Raw genomic sequence first — 26,445 nt, 5'->3', positions numbered from 1 at the left:
AGTATTTGGGTTGAAATTGCTATACCACTTTTTCAGATAATCTATTGTATTTCAAAATGTACCGATTAAGTCTTTGATAGTCCTGTTCCTTCCCCTGCAAAAAGGAGATGCCAATCTCCTTTTAATTGAAGGAAATGAAGCTGGAGGTCTACACCTGCCAGTTTGAAAATGTGGGAACTGAAGGCCAAGTGCGCTGCGGGGTTGAGTTGGTTTATTCAATCACTGTTGTCTGCTGAAGAGCACTGGGTGATTCTTAATGTTAGGTTTATGCAGTCTGACTGTATAGGGTGCCAATTTTCTTATCTTTCTTAGAAAGAAAAGAAACAACTCTTTTGCACAAAAAAACCCCCAAAAAACCACAAAACCAAAAAACCCCCAAAACAAAACAAAAACAACAACAAAAAAAACCCCAGAGCCAAACCTGAAGCATAGATTCAACATCTACAATTCCTCCACCTCAGTTGGCCAAGGCTGCACAAAGCAAAATTTATTAACATTGTATTTTCGTGAAGGGAGCAATATATGATAATTATGCCATGTGAACTTTCTCAGTTAGTATATAAAAGCTATGTAGAAATAAAAGGAAATTTCCTAAGTAAAAGGAAAATTGCTGTTTTTGTTGGTAAATATCTACTACATTTTAGTTAAAATAGATCAAGTGAAAGGATGTTATAAACTCAGACTTCCAGAATCTGAAGACTATAAGATTATTTTTTTTTAGCTGATGCTTAGAAGGGCAAAAATGTGTTTGTAAAGTGAGTAAAGATATACTGATTTGTATCTCAAGAGAAGTAAAGTAATTTTTTTCCTTTGGGCCTATATGGGCTTTTAATACTGCCTTATAAGTGATTACTGTTTAACTGCAAAAATAACAGTCTTTGAATTTATGTAAGTAGCCTTTTAGGGCTGATTATTCATACCTTTTCTAGCTCCAGATTGTACTCATAGCTTTTTCCTGTAAAGCCAATTTTGTGGGTCAAGAATTTTTTCATGGAAGAGCTTATTTCCAAGCTTTTTGAGACTTTCAGTTTGTTTATTTCATAGTAACTTCTGAAACTGGTGCTTTGCATAAATGATGGAGATGAATACAAAAGTGACTTTCATAATTGTAGCTACCAACAGTGTACAAAAATACAGTCAGCTTTTTATTTCTGAGCTTCACCCACAAACACTCTTCATTGCATTGGCTGAAACAAATCTTTGTAAGATAAATGTATTATAAATAGAATAATGTAAGAAAATGGAAGGTTCTAGTTAAAATTATGAGGACCATTGTTCATTCCAATGAATGACCCTTTACAGATTGCACATGGGAACAAGCATTTGTGCATTTCTTACTGACTTCTTTTTCTGACAAGCTGTTTGTTTTAACCACTGTGTGGTAAGGGATAGCAATACACAAAACAGTGAGAGAAAACAAAATATATGTACTTCTGTGAATACTGATAGAATAATGTGTGAAAAAAGCATCTGTTCCTCTGAAAGCAAAATAATTGGCTTCAGCTTTTGTTCTGTTGCAGAAGTCAGAATTTGTATAAGAAGAATCTCTGTGCAGAAGCGATAAGAGCTGCCAGCAGCCGCGCTGACAACGAGAGCGTAACACCTACTGGCAACAACTCTCTGGTAACCATATTAATGTGGAGTGGAGAGGGAATCAGGAAGGATCAAAGAGTGTTAGGGATCCACTTGAGATTATCCATCAAATAATTCACATCTTAAATACATTAAATAACTGCCAGAGTCATCAAGCGCTTTGCTGTGAACCCCAGTTCATCTTACCTCATTGTTATCCCTCAAAGTTCACAGCTGCCTGGATGTATTGCAACCATTAGCCAGTGTTATTGTTAGCTTTGAACACAACAGTTGGGGAACTGTGTTCTAAATTAAGGAAATGGCAATGTGATGACATGGCATATCACACAGTTATTTTCACAGGAAAGTATGCCCTCTGTAAAAAAGCCTTCTTGGAAGCCAAGTATTGTGTGTGCTACATGAGATGTTGAACTCTATTTTGAGGCTTGATGAAATTAAATGTCTTGTATTAGAAGCTGCTGCCTTGTAAAGAAAAACAACCAGGATTTTATCAGGCAGCTTGGTAGGATATATAAAGTTCCAATTTTGCACTGGTGTAGGTAAGAATGCCGACATGGTCTGGTTGTACAGGCCTGTGGTTGCTGTCGTTTTTGAAGCTGTTTTTAGCCCTATAAAATCTGGTTTAAGGATCTGGTTCTGACTGGCATTATAATAACATGACACTGCTGGGTGATCGTAGTTGGAACTTGAAGTTGTCAAGTGACATAACTGGCATCTGCGGCTGCTTCTGTGCTGTCTGAGACTCTTAGAATGGCCTTGCAAGTGATTTAGTGAGAGTGTCTGGCAGGATTTGTGAGTGGGTAGCCACTGAAGCACTCTGTCAAACATATGTTGGTAATACTGGGTCGACTTGCCCCTGGTTGTGGCATATTGTTCCTTAGCAGGTCAACTGCCTACTCTTATGAACTTTTAATTATCAGCACATTTCCTTCAGGACACCAAATGAGCTGAGTCATGGCAATGCCATAATTTGTGCACAGTAGAAGTAAAATCCACAGTTTGTAAAATACCTGAAGTTGAGAAAAGCAGAAACATTTGTTGGGACTGAGAACAGTTCACTGCCAGGGAGCAGTGCTCCATGAGGCCTGCAGCCCATCAGCTCTGTCCCCACCTTCTGCTGACCCTGCAGTTACTGCTGGTCACCAGTGACATTTTTGCTTGAATATAAAACAACTAAACAGCTAAGCAATGAACTGAATCAACAAAAACAAATCAAGCTCTTACATCTGTTATACATTTGTGTTACATTTCACTATGCACCAGGAGACATGGAATACATTAATAAAGTAATTTATTGCAATGGCTTGTTGCACACTGGAAGAGGAAATCAGTGACCCTTTGCTAATTGCTGGTGCTTACTCAGTAACGATTGCTGTGGTTTCATGCATGTGATTTTCTCTGTGCTGATGTAGCCATTGATTGTTAAGTTCAGCAGGGCTTCATGCATGCATGCACTCAGGTTAAAACATTAGAGCTGCCAAAAAGCTGCAGGAAGTTGTCCATTTGTGCTATTCACTTCAAGTAGGTTATTGCAGAGCCTAATGTAAAAAAACAAAAGAAAAGGCTATAGTTATACTACATCAGGGACAGAAAACTATAGCTGCTCAACTTTTAGGGTTTTTGGGTACTATTGAGCTACACAATGTCAATGATCTTAACAAAGGACTTTATATTGGGACTGTGTCTTGTGTATGCAGTAACTGTAAGGAGCTCATGAATTTCACCCCTTTGGTGGTCCTCAGTGCCACTGCTCATTTGTGAGGCTGCTGAGAGAGAGTGCAAAGACTTGCTTCCTTTTGCCTGTCTGGGTTGATGCAGAGGATAACAGAATTTTGTGCTATCATACACATTAAAAGTTAGGTATCGTGATACTGAAACTATACCTACAAATTGACCAAGCATCATTCACTTTTCCCTTTACATCTTTTCTGCCAGGTGAGGATGCAATTAGCCGAGGGTATGCCTGCATATTTTTTTACATTCATATTAGATTTCCAAAAGCCAGGCTGGGTTAGTCCTGCTGATATGTAAGCCTTGGTAAACTTCTGCATGTGCCTGGATTTTGATGCTATTCTGAGACTTTTCATCCACCAACTGTTTTGCACAGTCAAATATATTTTGCAGAACTGTGTGTATCTCTGCCAGGAGCCAGTCACATGTGGGTTAGCAGATGTAAGCGTACAGATTTTACAGAAATTAACTGATGCCTAAATAGGTGCACCTGCTACATGTGTATTCTATCCACATAAATCCACCAGTTATCCACCTTGACCTCTGAATCTGTCAGTCCTTTGGTTGGAACATCTTATTTACAGATGTCTTCTTCCCTGTTTCTGCTCTTTAAACCTCCCCCCTTTAAGGGTTTTTCATCTTTCCCTCTGTACAATTTCATCATAGTCCTTCACATGGCTTTTCTCTATCCCATTCTTTTCTGTTTTACCCCTGGTCCTTTCAGCATGTTCCCCCAGAGAGTCTCATCCTCTGACTTCCACTATCACTGTGACATGATGGAACCACATCCTGCAGGGGATGCTGCGAGCCAGGAAGGGAGGCTTGCTTCCTTCCCTGGGTTTGACAGAGTTTCCTGATGTCTAGATTCCTGCAGATATCTTTAATACTTTAAAAGTGGCCCTCAGTACTATAGAGAGGGTTGATTTTCATAAACTTTTGTCCTTGCCATTGGAAATGTTGATTTGCAAGCAAGATAGCAGTTCTTAGCTAGACTGAGACTGTGCACTTTCCAAAGAAAGACTGGGGCTGTCATCAACTCAAATGTTTAATTACCTGCAGGGGGAGGGGTCATCCCAGAAGCCAGGATGACCTTTTTCCCTGTTCTGTGGTTGGTGTGTGTGGCCTTTTTAGTTTGCCTCTTGGGTTTCAGAAAACCAATTTGTTTTTTATTAATTTGGGCTCTGCATATTTTGTGCATATTGTATGTATTTGCAGTTTGCGGTTTTTAAGGAGGGTAACAGTTCTCTGGAGACTAAAGCAGTTGATCTAATTGAGTGTGAGACAGCAGATCCTCATCCTGCCTGTCCTTCAGAATGTGGTGAGTAGGATGTCCTTCCTTATTAGCTCTCTCCTCACTTGTACCAGCAGTAGCAGTGACTGGTAGAGGAGACAGAGAAATCCAGATTTTATTTCTGGCAGAGCCTATGTTTGTATTGATGTGAACAGACTATTCAGTCCTACATTTTGCAGATTAATCATGAGAAACTACACTACAACAGTGCTTTCACACAGAACAAGCCAGAGGATTCTTGTGATAGAGGGATATCAGATGTTTGCATTAATATAGACCTTCAGAGCCTTGCAGGTGAAGTTATGCCCATCACACTGTTGGGGAATGGATGTCCACGGAGCAGCACACTTTGACAGCCCTTATTCGTTCAGGCAGGAAAACTGGGAAGGTGTGAGGAGTCCAAGTTTCACCCTGTGGCAGCAACTGCAGCTCTGCTTTTTGTGTTAAACAAGGTGTTTGACTGCTTGGGCAGTGTTTGGTGCTTAAACAAAGACGAGATGAATGGAGAAAATGCACCTCTCATCACTGGTCCAAAGGCAGCAGGTGGCACAGAAGCACAGAATGGGCTTCCATGACCCTCAAATTATCAGCTGAACCACTCTGAATTTTCAGAACTACTGCCTTCTAGGTGGCAACTGGATCTGTTAATTGCTCAATGTTGCAACAGCTCAGATGGTGAAAACTGTTGGAGAAAGACTAATGCCCTAAGACATTTGTTTTATTTACCATATATACTTCCTAATTGCAGAAGTTACTAGAGATGCCTGTTTGCCTCAGCCACTTAGAAATATGCAAATACAAATGTTTGAGGATACAAACATCCAGGCATCTTGCAAGATTTTCAGAATTGCCAATCCTGTCCTTAGACATACACTGAGTAGTCACTTTATTCATCAGTAGAAAATGTGCCTCACATTTACTTAGATGCTCTAATATTGGGAACATGTGTAGAAGCTTACTGTCCAGCAAACGAGCGCTGATGTTTCTCATTAGGAGATTCTGTTTTCATTTACAGCTTTATCAGATGTAGGTATGGAACAGAAATTTCCTATGACAGGTGTCTGATTTTTTCATAAAAATTTCAGCAGAAGTGATTCCGTTTTCTTAGACAACAAGATCAGTAAATAATCTGGTAAATTTTTGACATTTTAAAGGAAGTTCTTATTCCGTGCCAGTAAATAATTCTAAGATCTTTTGACTTTAAAGCAGAGATTTTCATTTTGCCAGGCAGGTAGTCTTGGCATGCCTTTCTCTGCTATGAATTAAAAGAGAAAACCATCAATCTAGCCTAAGACAAGTAATTTCTTAAAATGTGATGCAAGTTCTTGACTTTGCCTTTTTTTTTTTTGTTCTTCTGTGAGGCATTGAACCTGATTCTGTGCATTCTTTCACAGCTTTCTTCTCTCAAAGCTGCCACTACATTTCTTTCAGCTAAGCAGCTGTGAATCTTTTCACATGGCTTTCAGTAACACATATCTGTTTTCTCCAGAGGAAGAGCAGCCTGTAACATGTGACAAAGCAGCAGAGACTTCGGCAGAAGAGGAGAGAGAACAAGACCACCGAGAAGAGGGTCCCGTTGGTGAGAAATCGCGCCACTCCACGGCAGCAGTGAAGAGCTCTCCCCAGGGCCCCTGGAGCATCCATCCCAATCCCCTGCCAGAAAGGGAGCCTTGCAACTCTGCCCCAGCCAGCTTGCTGATGCAGCCAGACTAGATGCAGTCTGTGTTTGAATGGGAAAAGAAGGAAGTCAGCAAAGGATGGGACCTCACAAACACTGAAGCAACTTTCTTTTTTTCCCTCAAAATCTGCTTTATAAAAAACCCACCATTATTCAGAACAAAACAGAGTTTTTGCCACTCCTTCCCTGTCATCTCTGCTTGGAGGAATTACTGTGAGGAACGCGTTGGCAGTGAGTACTTTATAAGTCTCACTGCTGCTAACTTCATTACCTGCCTGCTGATAGGTCACTGGGAGGAAGAGAGTCAAGTGGGTGATTTATCAGTGATAAGTATTTTCTAAGGGAGCTTGTTTGCAAGTAGCGATCTTTACACACACAGAGTTTAGAAACTGCCGAGAAAATGGGACCCAAGGAAAGCTGCAGAGAAACAGGAATGGAGGATAAAGCAGAAAAGTTAGTTCAAAATGATCTTACTATTAAAAGATTTTTATGGACACTATATGCCTCTCCCCAGTGCTGCTAAAAGACCAGTGCAACTTCTTGGATTCCACCTGAGATGCTCTTGTGTCTTAGCAAGTGCCAAATAGGATCTTGAATTTCTCAGGTTTTGTGTACTGGAGGATGGTTTGCAGTCACATGTTATTAAGCGTGGGCAACATCTAAGGGGAAAGGTGATTCCTCCATTTTTTTCCCCAGCCTACACTGGTCCTTCAGAGCATGACAGGATTATTTCTGGGCTGAGGAAGTGGGTTTGTGTCTGATTTCAGCCCTGCAGAGAGGCATGTGCTGGAGCTGTACTTGTCTTACAAGGTGTGCCTGGCACCAAAACCTGGTCCATTATATGGGACTTAGTGTGAGGACAGAAGTCCAGCCAATTGCTGTTCCAAAAGACCAGGAGGAGTGGGACAAAAACACAAAAAAAGCCACCTCAGTTTGGACTGACTTCCACTCAACTGATTTGTGCTGCCTGTGGAATCTGAGGGAACAATTGGAAAACTGACCCATTTTTTCTTGTAACTGGATTTCTAACACCTATCAGGTTATTTACTCTCTTGCAAAGCTCTGTAGTACGCAGGGATGAGGTCAGTAGGTGAGAGCCTGGAGCTGGTAGCACCAAGGTTGGGGTTCAATCCCTGTATGGGCCTTTCACTTCAGCGTTGGACTCAATGATCCCTGTGGGTCCCTTCCAACTCAGAGCATTCTGTGATGTCAAGTGACTTTCACCAACTTGTCTTGACTTCCTAAGGCTGTTTTCAGAATGTTTTGGAAGATGCCTGAACATCAGCTGAATTCCTAATAATGATTTTATTATTTGTGGGGGATCTCTCTGTCCTCCATTTTTGAAGCCTGCTGTTGTAACCTTCAAACTCTGCTATGGTGCCCACCACTAATGCTCCTTGTAATTCATAAGATGGATAATAGTGGCAAATATTACTAATTTCTGTGTTTACTATTCTGCTTTTCTGGGTTCTTTTTGAATCCTGCCAGAAAGGCAGGGAATGTTGTAATTTTTTTTTTTTTTACCAGTTCTGTAGGCCAATAAGGAAAGAGTAATGAAAGGCTCTTACCTCTTATCCAAAATAGTTACACACTGGAGTAACTTTGTCAAGTCAGTTTTGTTTCATGTTGTTGAAACAGTAATGACACTGAGTCCTGGTTTTGTAGAGGGCTGTCACTTATTTAACTTCTAAAGTGATTTTGAATTGTTGAGTCTGTTTTCTAACCACATCAACTCTGGATTCAGAACAAGCTTGTAAAATACTCATTTCCAAGGATTAGTTGAAACTACTAGCAGTGAAGACCGATTCTCTTGTGTGAATGGTATCAAGGGTACTTCCACAGCAAGAGAAACAGTTGAGAGGTGTTGGCATACTAAACCATGTTCAGGAGCAGGCAACAACTGTGTAGAATCATTAGGATTTGATAGATTTGATTTTAAGTTTGGTATTGTTTAATTTCACTAACATTGTTCAAAGCATCTAGTTTGGATTCCCTGGTCTTTCAGTTAATGATCTTTTGTATTTTAATGTGAAGAGAGTCCAGGTCTAAAGTCCCTAGTCCAAAAAAGCATTTTGTTCCCATGAGAGCTTCCCAGCAAAAAGACGTGGGTACCTGCACTTTGAGTTTCGCTGGTGAAGTATGTTTTTGTGCTTAAAATCCACGTGTTGTGTCGAGTGACAGTCAACACTTCATTGGAAGTTTCCCCAGTCAAAAGAAATAAAGATTTGTAACTTTGAATCTTGCCTGAATAAAGATGTTTCAGACTTAAAAATTAGTTTGCTATTCTATCTTGGGGTTTTTTTGTTTACTTTGCTTTCCTCCCAATGATCTAACTTTAAATTTGATAGTATTCTTTACAGAAAAGGATAGGGAAACCAAACTGATATGTTTTTGTAATTAGTGTGTTTGGAGTTTTAAACATTTCCTAAACTCAGCTCTAAACTCAAAATAATCTTTAGTGTAAAAACTTGAAAGGATATTTCAATACAAATATAATATATTTGGTTTATTTCTATGTTTATAAAGTTATTGATCTATAAAATAAAATTAAAAAAAAATACCAGACCAAAATCCTTAGTGTCCCTCTTGTTTTAAGAGATGAGAGTACAAAATTCTGGTTTCAGCTGCCTGCCATCAGGTAAGCTGAAACCTCCTCTGGTTTCATACAGCCACAGTCTATAATGTGCTGGTGCTGCACATGCAGGTAATGTGGATTTCTTGTTCTCCAGCCAGAGAATCTATGCTAATGAGGATTATCTGCTGCAGATCACACCTTGATCCCACCTTGAATATGGTAAGTTTTCATTTATCTTTTATTTATATCTTCCCATAAACCAATAAAATCCATGTAATCCTTTTTGTTCACGTCTAAATGACTCTTAGGAATGCTGCTACTTATTCATCTGGAAATATTATCCATGGCTTCAGAATATGTTTTCAAATTGGTTGCCAAGATGTTCTGTTCAGGCTTTACATGCTTGTTGGTTGAAGTAAAATAGTTGAATCCTGGAAGTTGCTCAGTTTTTTTGGTTAAACTTCCTTCATCAAAAATGCTTTTAAAAATTATTAGAATTTCTCTGTAAGTAACAAATTTAGTATTGATCTTAAATCCTACTGCTATACTCTGACTTTTTAAAATGAAATTACCCTGTGTTATATTAAGCTGTAAAAGAAGAATTCATAAACATATTGGGTGAAAAGCATGACAAATCGAAAGTGAGAAAACCATGGGTCACTTTAAAGAGTAAAGTGACTCTGTTTCGTTCAGTAAATTTTGACTTTGTTGAAATTAGCATTTCAATCCTCTAAAGCTATATTTTCACTGTAAGCAAGTGAGGAATGGTTCATGCTCATTCATAAGGGACACAGAGGGTGCAATGGTTTCTAGTCATAGAACTGCATGACACATCTACTTTTACATCCCTTTTTCAGTTCCTTGCAGCTTTGCACAGGTTTATCTGTTCAGGCAAAATTTTTTCATCTTACTGATCTCTTCCAGAATGAAAACCTCCCTGCACCACCTCCCCACCACCCCCCGCCAAAAAAAAAAAAAAAAAAAAACTATGGAAAAAGTGAAAAGTTATTCAGAATGGGATTAATTAGGGGAAGCCTATTCCTTCTCAATACATATCGTGTTTTTGTCATATTGAGAGTAATTTTATCTCATGTTACTTCAGGGTGATGCCTACAGGGTTCCATTAGTCTTCAGGACACACTTGGTGTTATTGCTTCACTCTCTGATAACTGGCCATCTTTATCTCTGTGCATGTGAAAAGGAAAGAAGTTAGTGGCATTAGAAGCCTCCCCCAGAGGCCAGGAATGCACCCCAAACACAATCTGCAGGGATGATAGCCTAATTTGGCTTATGTTTCTCTGATCTTTTATTGAGACTGCTGTTTAATGCCAGTTTTGATGTGGACCAGAACCAGCTAACTTTGTGAAGACCATTCATCATGGGATTAACTTTCAGACTCTCCTCAGTACCGAGGTGGACTGGGTTCACACCCATGGAAAGCCTTAGTCCCTTCTAACCAGACCTACGCATCCTTTATACCCTGCAACTCCAGGACTTTGGAACTTGGCTTTTGAGGCAACTGCTGCAATAATCATGTATAAAGATGCAGAAGTAGTGGATCCTTTTGTAGTGGGTCTGTGGGCACTGTCACCTCTTCCTCCTCAAGGTTAACACTTGTAGGTAGTACAACCAAAATATCTTCTCCTTGCCCACTTTCTCTTTGGAGAAGATGGTTGTGGCCCTTTCATTGTTTTAGGTGCAATCTGAAGCTAGCCCAAAGCCTGAAAGGAATCTCTAGACTTCAGAGATCAAGACCTGTAGTCTGGCAGCTGTCTGTTTTCCAGGTAAGAAGTTGGGATATCATCTCCAAGAGTAGTTTTAAGTACATCTGAGTCCTAGAACTGTTTTTGCTCCCACTCACTGCTGCATACACTGTTACCTTTCCAAGTGCCCAGTTTTGTACCACACACATTGCTGGAGCTTCCGTTCACAGATAGTCTTGTCCTTGTAATCCCTAATCTGTCCCCACCAGCCTGAGCCCCACTGTGTGCTCACTGTGGGTTTTGGGATCCTGTCTGACAGCCAGTTTTCAATCCACATTGCAATATTGACCTCACCCATGTGGTCTTTATCCAAACCAATTTGGATTGGTTATAAAAGAAAGTCAAAAGACACCACGTTAAAGGAATTACTCACTTTTATGTGAGCAGATACTGGAAATAGAACAGCTGGAGTCCTGGTCCAGTAGTAAGTTCCCTAGGTATTAGTAGGATGCAGAAAATGAAAAGAATACTTAATAATTTATAAAACAATTAGCTGCTCTGGGATCTCTATTGACTAAAGACAACAAGATTTATGTGTTACATTCAGTCTACAAAACAGTGTTCACACTTAAATGGACATGATCTTTGTTAATATTGATTGCACAAAATAATACATTTGATTGTGATGTAATAAATTTAAAGAATGCACAGTTGATATTTCATGAGTCTATTAACAGCAGCTAACCATAATGTAGTAAAAGCAGTGGAAGTGTGCTATGTCTAAATTTATAATTTCTTCACTAAAGAAAGAAATAGAAATATTTACACTAAGTTTATAAAGACCATTTTGATATTTATTTCTTCTTTAAAAAGGAAAGTTGGACCCAGTTCTGTGCAGCCTTTGTTCACTGTGTGTGCCTGTAAGTATGTTAAGAAGAAGAAACATGTATTTTAAATGGCTCTTGAAAGACAACCATTAAAAAGAAAAATCAATAAACTAATACAGCCAGATGCCGAACATCTCACTGGAGACCAAAATAACTAATAACTGTGGGAGATTCAGGGATCCCTACAGCATTTGTATGAAATAATAATAAAGTTCAAACATTTCCGCTGACCTTAGTGTTGCTCATTAAAGCTTTTAGCTGAGACCTGGATACAGTTGCATTTAAGTGAGGTGTTTGGAATTAAAATACAGATAAAAGGAAAAAGGTTAATCCAGGTCAAGGGAACAGACCAAAACTGGGATTGCATATGATTATAGTATCTTTCCTCATTTCTCCAATGGTCAACAGCAGTTAGTTTTAAGTTACACTCTTCTCTGCAAAATCTCTTAAATGAGAGCCTAAACACAGTATTAACTGTCCATTTTTTTGGGAGTTGTCAATGTCTTTAATCACTATGCAATGGTTTTTTACCTCTAAGACAGTTTTGTTGGCCTAAACACAGAAATGTGCTAAACACCACCTTCAGCAGACGAGATATATAACAAAACACCCCCTACTGCTTATTGTATGTTGTAATCATAATAGTTCTTTTCTCTTTTCTCATACTTAATAATCTGTAGGATTTGTAGGAAGTACATCAAAACACACTCTGAGCCCACTTTCATAATGGAGAGGCAGCCTTGACCCCAGAGCTGAACATTACCAAATGCTGAGGCAGCTGGATCTGGATCTTGCCTTGTGGCTGAATGTAAAAATAAATCAAATCTAAAGTCTTCGCCCAGCCAGTGGTTCACTACTCTTCTTCTGCATCCCATATAATGTTCCCTCAAAATGCAAATCCAGGGCTGTGTGGCTGAGGATGCTGCTACCTTAGAGAGTGGTTGTGAGCACTCAGGAGCTCTTGGATCTGCTCCTCGCTCCACTGCTCAAGGGATGACAGCAGGCAAACAACTCAGCAGGTCCTTGCAAGCTTCCTCTCCACTAGAAGGAAAAAAATCATGAGAGGAGAGGGAGAGGAAGAGAGGAAGAAAGAGAGGGGAGGGATGGGGGGAGGGAGGGAGAGAAGTCAGGACTCAAGAATTGTTGCCAATATTGTAATAGCTCTTGGTATGATAGTTGTTTCGGGTTTTTTATCCTTTAAAGAAATTCCAACAGAAGGGCTACTCTCATAAACAAAGCTAACATTCAAATCAGTGTGCTTGGAATCAAGCTGATTGAGATTTATATTTCTTTCTTCTCCAGGGGCACACTAAAACCTGTTTGAAGTGGATGCAGCTTTGGAAATGTTGTGTTCGCACAATTTTACATGAGATTTGAATCTTACCCCCTTCTCACATTATTATGTGCAAAGAGAGAGTACTGTACACCCAAACTACTCAATATTTTGTTTTTAAATTTTGTTAATTAATCTCTCTTGGTAAAAACTCGGTCCTTTGTTTAGAGCCTTAGAGTCCAACTCAAATCCTAAAACTGTGCTAAACCGTAGTGCAGAGGTGAATTCACTCTCTGTTTACATATGTAATGCTAAGCAGACCCAGATCTAAGATTTTCTAAATGCTTTACAGAGCAGAACTCCTGGAGACCTGCACGAGCAGCTTCAATAAGCAGAGCACAGGTATGCTTGCCTCAGTGTGTCCTGTGGGACAAAGGGAGCATTAGAGGCATTTGGATGTGATGGGGAGAGGTTTTCTGATCTCCAGTGACACAGGGTACACTCTGTGGAGTCTGGTCCAGGAGCCCTTTCAGGCGAGGTCCCAGGCAAACCCAGGCTTGCCAGCCTTGGGAAAGGGGGATGTGCAGGCCTGGAACCACCCAGCCTGCTCCAGGCACAGGAGGGAAGGGAGGCTGGGTCCTTCAAACAGTTGGACCTAACAAATGGCTCCTGTTTGAAGTCTTAGGAAAGAATGTGGGCTAGAGTGCACTAATACTGGCAAACAACAGCAGAGAAAGGGATATGGCCAAAACTTGGCAGATCTTCTCTTGGAATGTAAAGGAGGTGGCGGGGGGAAGCCAAGAATAAAAAAGACTAGGTGTTATTCATTCCACATGTGTTTATAGAAAAGGGATAGATTTCACATTTCACCTTTTTCCAGTTTAATGTGTATTTTTTCTTCTGGTTTGGTTTTTGTTACTTTTTTTTCACCACCTATTGTTCTGTTACAGGTCATTCAGCCTTACATTTAGATGGCTTAATAACTTGAATAGTATTCCTCTGCTTCCCATCTGCAAAATCAAAGGGTCATATTTGGTACACCACTAAGTATTTGCATTTATCCTGCAAGCTGTGCACAGATAACAGGAGTGCACAGTCTGCTTCTCCAAAAACATAAAATCCAAACAAATGCCCACAAGGACTGGAAACAAATGACAATGGCTGGCAGGTTTTGAATCTCCTCATCATAAAAATTAATAGGAGTTTTTTTATTCTATAAATGCTCTCGAAGAGACAGAGGGGATGAAGAAACAGTAGTTAAAGGCAGTGGTTAATCAGAACAGCCTTTCCTGAGGCAAACCTAGATCATATCTCATGTGGCACAAATTAACGTAAACTTTTCTTTACAGGTCTTTCCTGTTATCTCCATTTGTGGAACTACCATTTCTAGTACAATGTTTTGAGGCTCTTCTGTTTGTTTGTGTGTTCCCATCTTTACCTTACCACACTGTGAGTTAGTTTGAATGTGTAATTTACTATTTTCTGTCCTATCAGGTGAAAGGGACACAACAGTGAATTGCTTCAGTTTCAGATGTTAGATGAAAGCAGCATCCAACTACCAGTGCTCTGAGCAGTATGATACATATTTCTTTAAAACTCCAAGAAGTAAATATAATTGTGAGTGTATGATTTGCGTTCTTGGTTGCTGGACTGAGAAGTGATAGTGAGCTTGAGGTAGCATCTCCCTCTTGATAAATATCTGTAATCAAGAAAAATTGAGAGGCTGGCTAATTCTCTGCAAAATTCCCAGTCACAGCTCCAGTCCTGCAGCATCTAAGATGTTCAGGGGGGTCTTGCAGGGTTTTTGGCCCCTTCAGGCTTTTCTGAAAAGTTTTTTCTCATGGAACTTTGCAGATCACAAGAGTTTGGCTAAGCTTCAGAGAAGAGTTATGTGAATGTGTAGCATCACAGCTGAAAGGAAACTTTGAAGGTTCAACTACACTTAGATGCACCCCTTGTTTTCTTAGGAAGGGTTTTGGGGCCCAGTTTTTAACCAAACTTGTAGTTGACAGCATGACTTAGCTGTAGGAGAAGAGAAAACCTCAAGAACAAGGACTGAAATGAATGAGAGAATATCAGATATATTGTAGAACACTTACAAAATGAAATGAAATGAATAATTCATTTATTCACTAGAAAAGCTGATCAATGGAAAATTATTAAATGGTGCATTTAAAGCTCTTTGTCCAACATTATTTCCACCACTTCATTTATAGGCATTGGACTCATTTATTTCCTTTCCATCTATGGATTTTTGATTCACTCATTAACAAAATGATTTAGAATATATTTGCATTTAAAAAAGATTATTTTGGTTCTCAATCCTGATTGTATTTTATTGGCAAACTCCCTAATGAAATTTCAGAGAAAGGAAGCATTAAATTAATTTAAGCAGAAGCTTTAAAAGTAACAAACCATTTTCAGAGTTTCGATTTGAAAGTTGACTTCAATGTTCCTGCTTCACAACATTAACACGTTGTGTAGACTGTTAGCAATGATGTTCCGTGTGGTATTTTTCTTCTGCTTTACTAGCACTGTTCAAGCTGCTCCTTCAGAAAGACCCAGAAGGAAGAAATGTCCCTGATAATGTCATTTAATTCCAAACACTTATGCTTGCAGTGCTTATCTTTCAGTAGGGGCAATGAGACTTTTAAAGAACCTGTTCACATCTGAATTGCAGAAGTTGAACACAATGAGTTTAAGAAAGGATGGAGCTCCAGCTAGAGCAGTGAATTTCCTGACTTCTGATTCAAACCAGATGCTCAATACTGTTATAACATAGAGTTTTATGGGTGAGTACAGAAATATTTTGTTTCATAAAATGTGTGCTTTACACCAAGTCTAATGGGAATTGTAAAGTAGTGCCGCACAATATCAATGTTTAAATGTCCCAGCGTAGCATATTGAAACAATTGCAGTTCTTTGCTCATGACACAGCTGAGGTGCAAATCCCTAGGCTGATACCCTCTGTAAAATGTGTCAGACGGAGGACAGAAATACACTCTCCCAGGACAGTATTTCATGGCCAAATGCAGTCTCTCATGGGATATCCTTAGAGATCGATTTCTTCGGCCTATGAAAAATAAATGTAAACATTCTTGCAAACGTCTGTCAGCATTTAGGGATTTGCATTATGTATAACTTCTGTCCATTCATGTCAGAAAGAAACACCACAGTGTGTCATACAGCCTTTCCTATATTGCATGCTCAGTGTTGTATTGGTGTTTTAATGAGGTTTCAAATTAAGTCTTGTCCAGCTCAGTGTTTGCCTTCTTGTAAAGAACTAGTTGCACATCCACATCTTTCTCCAATGAAAAAATCCCATGTAAAGCAGTTCCCCCCCCCCCCTTTATTTTTATCCCACTGTTTTTTTGTTCTGGCAACTTGTGCAGCCATGTAGCAATAAAAGCAGAGGTACTGAGGGATGCTCTCCCAGCCAGTGAGTGTGGAGCCAGCTGGGCAGCTGTCAATCCAGCTGCTGCTTTCCCTGCCTGGCCTGTCCACGCCAGTGCCAGGCCCAAGAGCTGACACTGGAAATAAGGAGGCTTTGGTTGCATCCAGGCTGCCTGAGCTTGTCGCTTTAAGTTTTAACCCTGTGTTATATTTTATAGCACAGGAAATTTTGGCCTCTGGGGCAAGGTAAGGGCTGGACCTACTGTATAAACAGTGGTCAGAGTGCCAAGAGGTGTGATTTGTGACTGTAACAGCTCTACAAGCAGAAATTCCAGGAGTGAAGACTAAGCTTCCCTTTAAGTGGGGATGGAGGTGTGGTGTGGTGCAAGCATGGCTTTCTATGCCCACCTTTTCTTTTTGCTTTTTTCCTGGAGTCCGTCCCTCTGCTTTCAAGGATATTTCCCCAATTCCAGTGGGAACACGAGCACATGAAGGCAGATTTCAAACCCACAAGGTTTCATGTGAACAGGAGATGTTAGAGCTATAGTGTTTAATGTACAGTGCTTACTCCAAAATGCTGGAGGAAGAGAGCTGACATGAAACATTATCACCATTTTTCTTTAGGGATGAGAGTCAGGACAAAACAACAACAATTTAGTGTCTACCTCATTTCAGAGTTAGAGTAGTCAAAATGTTGCAATGGTTCACCTGTAGGGACCAATTCCTAAATTGGGCATAATGCTTTTGTTCCAGGAATTGCTGATATGGCTGAGGTCAGTAGTGATGGGATGGGTTGGTGCCTAATTTCTGCGCCAGGGACTCCGTACTTCTATAGGGAGTGAAAATGAAGGCATTATTTGGAAGAAAGTCTGGATCATCCTGGGCGAGGTCCATCACTTTAACCTTTTGATCTGCGGAGGGAAAAACCTGTCCTTTTACTCTAGATCTATTTGGTGTTTGTAAAGACATATGGAGTGAGAATACTGGAAACCACATGCCCACATTTATCTGAAGGTTGGGGATTACCTTCCTGACAGGTGAGAAAAAGTTGTCTCAAATCTCATTCAAATGTTTCCTTTGTTTCAGTAAGTCTTGGAAGAACGATAAAGTATAGCAAACATGTAATTTTGACATGAAAAACAGTCCAAAAGGGCCTGAAATGAAACCACAAATTCCTTTCAACTAGGCACAGAGATTGAGTGTGACTCTTTTGCAAATTATCTTTTCTCATATGTTGAAATTCCAGACGTTGGCCTCTCTCCTTTTTTTTTATCTTTTTAATTGAAAAAAAGTATCATTGCTTCCCCATGTCACAAACTCTGCTAGTCTCTAGGATATTAAGTCTCTCTTCCTAGTAGTTTAAAGCAACCCTTTTACATTAACTTAAACATATTCCACTGTCAACCTTTTGAGGGTCCTGCATCCAGGTATCAAGCTGGGGTGGTGTTAAGAGCAGGATCTCAAAGAGAGAATCTTCACATTCTGTCAAACTTTCCCTGACTTTGACCTTAACAGGGCAAAAATGACCTGAGGGACTGCCTGAATCAGTGCGAACTAGCAACTCTCTGTTCTGGTTCCAGGTTCACCACTTACCTGCTCTTTGATGCTGGTCAATGAGGTGTTTTATCTCTGAGTCTCTTGTTTGTACCTCTCAAGATAATCAGCTCTGGTGCACAGCCTGCCCATGCCATGCCCTGCAGTCCTGTGCCCAGGGACTTGTCCGCGTCAGCCAAAGCCAGGGCCAGAGGGAGATCACCCAGCTGCTGTGGCAGGCAGGGCATGAGGCTGGGCCATGCCTTTTCTGGGCTGAAAGCAGAACAGAAGGATCTGAATGCAACAGGGAATGGCCTAGTAATTCCCTTGCTGATCCACAAATGGTAAGAATAAAAATGATGGGGTTGCTGTAGGAAGCAGCACGAATGTCTGTGTAGAAAAGAGATCATGTGAGGTTTGTTGTCTCTCACTGAAACTGACAGATATCTTCTTGCTAGGAAAGAAGTGTACCAATGAAATACCTACAAAATGATCATTTGCAGCAGCTCACCAGTCATTTTGCAAGTTCCAATATTAAAATTATTGTATTTTGGGGAGTGTCAGCTGCCAGCATATTTTTCATTAGTTTGTAGGCTGTCACATTATTGCACTCAACACTAGAAAGTGATGGCATTCTGAGGCCCATGGAAAGCTGCTGTTTGTCAGCCTGTCCTTCCCCACAGAAGGTCCTTTTCCATTACATTGTACCATTTGAACTTGGGAGCTGTGTTTTACCTTGCTATGGATTTACTTAAGGCAGACATTGGTGTGATGGGCATTAGTGACAGACTCTGCTCCAACTGTGATGTCACAGCAGCTTTGTCACTTCACTTCTGTTTTCAACTTCTCTGGCATCACTCTTTACGATATACTGGGGAAAAATAAACCCAATCCAACCACAGAGTTCTTGTGCAAGCAAAATAAGATAGTGGGTTAAACTGCCTGCTAGATCTGGCTGAAAACTTTGCAATAAGGGGCAAGTTGCTTGTTAGAGGAGGTTGGAATTTGCAGGAGACTGTACATCTGTGAGCTCTGTGCAGGCTTCTGGAGGGAGGAGGGAGGTCTCCTCTTTTATTATCTGATGAACATCAGTCCCTTTGGTCAGACTGCTAGGCGCCTCCTGGAGCTTAACCTCAGATTAGCATCTGCTTCATTTCAGTGTCTGTCTGATAGGGATATCAATAAACATCATCATCTTACAGTAAAAACTGATAATTAAATCTGTGCCTGCTGACTCACTATCTATTGTACCCTGGGGAATAATTCCAGATAGGGAAGATTTAATAGATAAAGAAATGTATTTTGTATATCACTGAGTAATGAATATGAGGCTCTTGTAAGCACGATTAACTGGATATAATGTGTATCTATAGGTATATGAAATACAGCCAGAAGCATTGTGCTGGTGTAGACCTGCTGTAAGGGGGTAATTCCTGTTAACCAGAGTTGGACTAGTTACACCAGGATGGTACCCTCAGGCTTGATCCATCTCCTTTCTGCTTTGCAAAGATCCGTGGCAACTAAAAGGAGTACAGGAGGAAAGCCACAGATGAACCCCCTGTCACACTGCATGTACATTTGCATGTCTTTGTCCTCTCTTACCATCAGACTTTAGTTGGACAGACCTGCTCTTGAGCTACAAAAATCAAATTTTCATGATTTTCCTCTAGAGTGCCCCGTGGTGTCTGGTGAACAGCCTCTTGAAGTGACGCAGCTGCACCTCCCACAGTGACAAGGAGTAAGAAACATCCTGAAGGGAAGCGTGAGGCACGAAATGCTGTGAGCGAGGAGAGGGCTGACAAGCACTTTCTAGGGTTACACGTGAGGCCCTGTTACAAACCAAGCCTGGTCCAGCTCCTGGGAGGCTGCAGCAACAGCTCTCCAAGGGGCTGGGCACAGCAGTGCTGAGCATCCTGCTGAAAGAGGGCTCAGCCCCAGGAGAGTGACGGGGCTGTGCTGCTCTCAGCCCCCATCCATCGCTCCAGGGCCAGGCTGGGCTGAGGAGCACCAGGAGCTGCAGAGGGCTCAGCCTTGCAGGGGTGGGTGCTCAGCTCTGGGGGCTGCCAGCAGCCTCCTCACTGGTGCCGCAGGCAGGTTCAGAGCCTTAAACTGAGGGGTTTGGGCTGGCCTGTTGAGAAGAAAGAATGGGAAAAAGAGGGAGAAAGGCAACTGGTTCCAACTCAGTGTATTCTATGATTCTATGATTTTGTTTCTCTAAACAGACATATTTCTACCTTCAGAAAATTCACTCTCAAGAAATGGAAATTTGAAGAGTGAGTTGGAAGGAGACTAAAGCAATGTAAGTCTGCCATAACCAAGAGAAAATGAAATCTTGTGTTTCAAATCAAGTTCTTTCCTGCTGGTTTGGAGAAAAAAATAAAAGATCAGGGAATGTAAAACTGTTTGCATAAGCACTAACTTAGAAAGAAATTTTTAGTAAGCAAAAGAGTAAAAACTAGTTAAAATATTTCAGCAGTGTGCACATTTATCTTCAGTCTGTCTGTTCAAGAGCAGTTGGTGTAATGCACCTAAGGTCATTTCTTCTGGAGCTGGACCAAGGGATGCAGTTTAATCTTTCTGTGATTGAGGCACCATGTCATCAAACCTGAATTAGTATTTGGCTCACCCCTGAAATAGTGTCTGCAGGGTGTTTGGGGTGCTGCTACCCACTGATGTACTGGGGCACACAGAACCTGTGCCTCTGAGTTTGGGATCTGCTCTGCAGTTCAGGTCACGGAGTCAGAACTGAAACTCTCCCTGGAATATTCCAGGATGTAATGTGAGGGTCTGAATTTAGTGCAGCTTGAGTTGTTTATGAACAAGGATATTTAAATAACTTTTTAGACATTCCTAGATTGCAATACATTAAAAGTTTATTTAGATTTAATTTAAAAGCCCAAACATTGACAACCCCTTCACCCTAAAATCTCACAGTACTACACTACACTGACTGTCAGAAGATTAAAGCAGAGGGAGGTGAAATAGCACAGTGCTCTTTATGTGAGAACACATAAAATAGGGATCTGGGGATCCATATTTAAGGAATCTTTAGAGAGCAGAGATAAGCTGTTACTACTTTAGCTGATCTCTTTCATTAAAACATGCACCTTTATCACAGATTAACACATATCATCATATCATGAAGCCACAATCCTGTTAATATCAAAGATAATTTAGGCCTTAATGGGCTATCAATTCAATTATTGAAATAATTTGTATTTAAAAAGTTCTGTAGCTCTTTGTGTGTATTTATGCAGAGATACAACCGGAGATCAGTGACTTGTACCAGTATTTTATGCAGTGCTTCAAACTGATGCTAATTTGGCAGTGAAGTGGGGGACTGAGGAAATACAGTAGGACACATTCAAAGTTTCCACTGGCAGGAAAAAACCTCCTTTGCCAAGGTTTATGCTAAAGGCTTTTGCTTTCACTTTTCCACGTGGACAGTCCTGTGGTTCAGCCATGTGCATTAACCCCCTTAGCTGTCCAAAGGTGTCTGTTTGATGAAAGAAGGGAGAAACTTGTACCCTCTCCACAGAGGACAGGAGGGACACTTGAGCTTTGTTTGGATTAACCTCTTTATCACAGGATTTTGCATTAGGAAAAGAAATTTTGTGTTTAGTGGTAGGTGAGAGTGGCAAAATCTTTGGGGAGACTGTGGGTGGTCTCAGAGGGTCCCAATTTCGAATCATGCCTTGTTGCAGTGGGGTCCCATGTTGCATCCCACAGTGGGGTCCTGTGCTACTTGGAGGGATCCAAGAGTTCCTCCAGTGCTTTGAGCACATGGAGGCACCTTCAGCGCTGGCTGTCAGGGGCATCCTCACCTGTAATCGGGGGTTAGGGCACCGTGACCCCATCCTGCCCTATTTGCTGAACTTGGTGCCTGGACAAGGGTGTGCCCTTTCTCTGGGTCCTGCAGACTGCTGTTGAGTTTTGCTGCAGAGCTGTTTTGCAGCCCAGAGAGGGGCAGCTCCTGGCAAGTGGCCATTCTTGGAGAAGCCTGCTGGGAAAGGTGGTCTGTGGAACACCATGGGCAGCCAGGTGGGCTGGAGGCAGCTGGGCAGCACATCCAGGGCTGCACCATCCATCCTCCTCCTGGCAGGGCCGCTGAGCCACGCAGGCAGACATGGAGCTGGCCAGGGCAGTGGGGCAAGAGAATCCCCCCAAGGAGCTGGGATTAATTGGGTAACCTGTGCCAGTTGCTTTGAATATAAGAAGAGATGTAAAAAGCTAATTATTACTACGAGGTGTCGAAGAACCCTTTTAAATTTACTGGTTGCTGTTTTCTATACTATGCAATAATAAAGGGGCTTCTGGAAAATGGGACTGTTATTTTTAAAATCCAGAAAGTAAAATCTTGGGTTGTCCAGTGCTGTCATGGAAAAATTATAAAATTTCCCAACAAAAGTAAGACCAAAATTAAAGGGCAGGACTTACATTACTTACATGGAGCAGAGCCATCTCATAGCCTTTGCTCTCTGAGCCATTCTGAAGTTCCTGAAAGTATACAGATCACCCAGACAACTTTCTACAACACTAAATGTATTTTAGATGTGTTTTTTAGAGGAATAATAGCTCAGTGTGTAATATCATTGGGCATATTTATTGAGAAAAATCTTCCATCCAAACCCTTAAGTGTTTCACTGATCTTAATGAATCCTGACTGGAGAGAAACATTATTTGTATTTCTGAACAGGAAACCTGAGGCATTTGGAGAGTGAGTAATTTTTGTGAGTGCAGAAAGGCAATTACATCCACTTGCGCAACCTGCTCTTGTCTGTGGCTGCATTTACTAAAGCTGCATTTACCAAAGCTGGGTGGATTCTGACACTTGGGTTCAGTAGCATCCTCGTGGATGGTGCCAGCATCAGTCCACCTCTGTCCTTCTCTCCTTGTCCTCAGTGTCCTCCACCTAAAGCTAAAATGCCAAAAACTTTGAAAGGTCTGGCTGCTTCTGCAGACTTCTGGGTGCACTTTTCATTGCTTTCAGTATTTTCTGATTGTGCGGGAGCTTCCACAAATTGACACGGTGGAAAAAAATAACTCAAGATACCAGGATTTGTGTCTAAACTGGGATCAATTCCCAGGTCCCAGGTCACCTGCTTGCCTTGGCCAAATGTGTCACCATCACTCAATGACACCTGCACCCACTGCTACGCCTGGTTTCTAAGCGATGGAAACCTCCATGCGCAGGAGAGAAGGAGCTGTGCCAGTCTCCACCAGGTCCCTGCATGAATCACCAGGACAACATGATCCTGGACCATGCCAGGGGCACATGTGCCACAGCATGAGCAGAGTCAGAGTTCAGCAGCAGCTCCCTGAGTCCAAGTGGAGCCCACATGGTCTCTGACTCTCTTCAACTTCTGGAAGCGTACGAAGGAGCCGCCTGGGGCAGGATCACAGCCTGTGGGAACTGTTGGGCAAGGGAATGGTACAGGCTCTCTTCCAGCAGGTGGTTTTCCATGTGGGAAATCAGAGGGAAAATAATTTTTTATTGAGATGATGTCTATTTATTTTCTAGCTCCTAGTAGACAGCTTGAGCATGAGAAACTTTGTGCCAAGGCAGCAGATGGATGGAGCATCATAAAAGCTGGGGCATCTCAGGTGAGCTCCCCACTGGCTTTACACTACACATTGTTTTGTCCTTTATTTTCACTTTCCCAGTTCCTGGTATTGGCAGTGATCATGTCAAAATGCACAGGTGCAAGTTGCCAACCCAAGGAGCTTACATTTCCTTTGGAGCTGTAAAATAAGATGTTATTAAAAGTCCAACCTGTATTGCTGCCTGACAGTGCCACTAAACAAAGATGTGAACTAATTTGCACGTACTTAAAAACCTGTTTGGTGTTTCTTCTAAAGCTCATATCAAACCGTTCTGGGGACATGTTGGGAGAATTTGACAATAATGACTATATATTAGAGAAAATGCATAGCAATAGCATTGAATATGTTAGGGGATTTGTGCCATTTTTTTCTTTTTTGGGAAAGAAAATATCTACATTGCTTTGCTTTATATTCTACCCAGACTACAAATTGGCAAGAAGTTTCACAAAATATGCATTTAAGGAATAGAAAGGAGAACTATTGTTTTAATATGGCAGGCATGAAGGTAAAGAGATAAAGAACAGATTTGATTTCTGTACAGAAATGTGTAACTGGGAAGAGAAAAAGGGGATTTGGAGAGTTTGATTTAGAAAGAGGTTCTTTTTCCTGCAGGAAAAGTTGAAGATTTGTGCTGGATTCTGTGTGGTCACCAAAGAACTTTTTTGGGAAAGCAGGAGCCCACTGAGCTGCGAGCTGGGTAATCTGTCCACGAATAACCAGAAGTTAACTGCAACTCTGATAAAACAAGCTTTAAATTGCCAAGGGGTTCAGTGTCTCTGATTTTCAGAGTATCTTGCAGAAAAATCAGGAACAAGGCTCTAAACTCCATTGGAGGCTTGTCATGTAGTTTTTATTTGTAAGATAATTGTCTGCTGGAGTCTGGTTATGGGCATTTGTACTCAGTGTTAACATTTTCCTTCATTTTATTGTTCAGCCCTTTTAGATGTGAGGTTTTACATGGATTAAATTAGGATATAAGAGTTGTTTAGTCTTCTGTTCAAAATAAGTGCATTTAAAAAAAGAAGCTGCAGCATTTAAATGAAGGGCAGTAAGGAGTGCATACCCAGAGGGGCTGCCACTTCAGGTAAGTGTGAAGGCAAGTTCTGCAGCAAGCTAACACAGAGAGCTGGTTTCGTCATGTGTTAGTTTTGCTCACCACTCAGTATAATCAGGAATCCATGAGCTGTTCAACCTGACCCAGAAGAATAAAAGCTCTTTTGAAGCATGCTGTAGAAGAATGCTGATAGGTTTTCAGGATTTATTATATGTCCTGTAATATAAAGGGAAAAGATGACTCCAATTTGCATTCAGCACATAACAGTAAACACTAATGTTGTTATTCACCATCTTCCTAAGACATATACATTCAGTAATGACATACAGGCCTGGATGACTGGGTTAATCTTTACACCTGGATTTATGAACCTGTTAACAAGCTTTCCTATTCTCTCTGAAGGAGGGGGCCATAAACACTGCAATTTAATCAGAAAGCCTTTGAACTTAGCACTATCTGTGGGACTCCTTGTTGCTCACCGAGGGTGTATAGGAGTGTGCTTGAAAGTCAGTATTGCAAAAATATGTTTGCTATGAATTAACATTTGAGTGAATTTTGGCAGCTACTTTACATCTGGTTTTGTCTGTTCTCTGGTACAAAACTTTATCTGGAATATCTGAGAGGAGCTGCATTCAAACTCTAAATTCAAAAGTGTTCAGTGAAACAGAAATACATATAAGCTACACAGTTACTTTTGCTCTCTCAGCCAAGGGCTGGAAGCAGTCCCAAGCATGGCCAATAACAGCTGAGCAAACCTCAGCCTTGAACATTAAGTATTTCTTTGCAGTCTGACTTAGTAGATAATTACGAATTTACTTATTGAAGTAATTGGTAAATTAAACATTTGCATAGATGTTTGCAGAAGGGTGTTTGCAACTATAGTTTTACAGAACAAAAAAATTCTTTTGGCAGTTGTAGAAAACAAAATACATTTGAGAAAATTACAATTGTTGTCACATATTCTGCAGATGGAAAGAGAGTCTTATGTCATGGGATGCATTATTTGTTGAGAATCAGTTATTCCAGCTCCGGTTGTGGGTGAAAGAGAAAATTTAAACTGATCAAAAATTACAGAGCTGTTACAGAGCTGTAACTGTGAGGTTTAATCTTCAAGTAAGTGGAAGCTCAGAAATGAAAAAGAGCCATTTCCACATGGCTGTATTGAGATTATGACTAGGGATGAGATCCCATTGACACAACCTTGGTCCAAGCAAGAAATTGCTTGGAGGGCTTGAAAGAGCAAAATTTGTGGAGTGCATAGAGAGAAGGAGAAGACAAAAGGGTAAAGTTAACTGCACTGTTTCAGAACTTAGCAAAACCTCTGGATGTCAAGGAGATGCATTGTGAAAGCTTTGGTCATACCCTCTTCTGCCAGATATTTCAGTTGTCTCCTGTTTCAAGAGATGGAAAGAGGAAACTTTGGAAATATTGTGTTAGCTAACACTGCTGACCAAGATTTGTGGGGTTTTTTTGTCAAAAATTTGGTGAACTTTAAAAGTAAACTTTGAAGTGGGTTTTACTGATCTGTTTGATTTCCACATGAGTTCTAAGATTGGCCATCAGGAACAGACTGTGACTACAACAGCAAAGCGGCAAACACTGCCCCTTATTTTGGCTCAGAGGGGTAGCATATTCATGTTTGGAGCAGAAGGCTGAGACTACTCTGTGCTCATCTCCTTCAGGACACAACTGTACCTGAGCCCTTGCAATACCAGGGTATTTATCTTTGAGAAGGTCTGATAGAGCAGGATAGTACTACTATTCTCATTTTAGAGGTGGTGGGATCAGGAAGAGGATGTGCTGTGACAGAAGCATGCTTGAGGCAGAAAGGTGTCATTACCTCACAGATCGCCCATATGGAACACACGTTCCAGAAAATAAGTCATTTGGGGGCTCAGATAATTATACTGATTTAAAATGTGTTTTCCAAAAGAAATCAGCATTATTTATTTTCATTGCTTTCCAGGTCTGCTGATTCACAGTCAGTAGTTTGGACAGCATTATGGATTGCTCCTTCTCCAACCCTGTGATAACTCTTCCATGAAAGTATGCCACCTCTTCCACACTTATGTCTCTCTTCTACCACCTCTTAATGCTTCTCTGCCATTTTTATCTGCACTGAAAATGTTG

At 40.9% G+C, this 26,445-nt stretch overlaps 1 protein-coding gene across 29 annotated transcripts in view; it reads left to right on the top strand.

The window, feature by feature from the left end:
* Window positions 1-26,445, top strand: part of EGF (epidermal growth factor) — a 95,041-nt gene that overhangs the window by 48,923 nt on the left and 19,673 nt on the right. For 11 of the 29 annotated variants that reach the window (XM_074541031.1, XM_074541032.1, XM_074541033.1 and 8 more), the window contains 6 exons: window positions 1,521-1,623; window positions 4,540-4,642; window positions 6,105-19,956; window positions 23,179-23,261; window positions 23,874-23,958; window positions 26,282-26,361. In XM_074541031.1, coding sequence (XP_074397132.1) covers window positions 1,521-1,623; window positions 4,540-4,642; window positions 6,105-6,328 — 430 coding nt within the window. In that variant the 3' untranslated portion in view covers window positions 6,329-19,956; window positions 23,179-23,261; window positions 23,874-23,958; window positions 26,282-26,361. Of the gene's footprint in view, window positions 1-1,520; window positions 1,624-4,539; window positions 4,643-6,104; window positions 23,262-23,873; window positions 23,959-26,281; window positions 26,362-26,445 lie in introns of those variants that run through there. The other 18 variants (XM_074541025.1, XM_005484674.3, XM_074541008.1 and 15 more) reach the window with 17 other exon arrangements.

This window comes from Zonotrichia albicollis, chromosome 5 (genome assembly GCF_047830755.1).
Source record: "Zonotrichia albicollis isolate bZonAlb1 chromosome 5, bZonAlb1.hap1, whole genome shotgun sequence".
NCBI lineage: Eukaryota > Metazoa > Chordata > Aves > Passeriformes > Passerellidae > Zonotrichia > Zonotrichia albicollis.
This window is presented reverse-complemented; position numbering and strand designations above follow the sequence as displayed.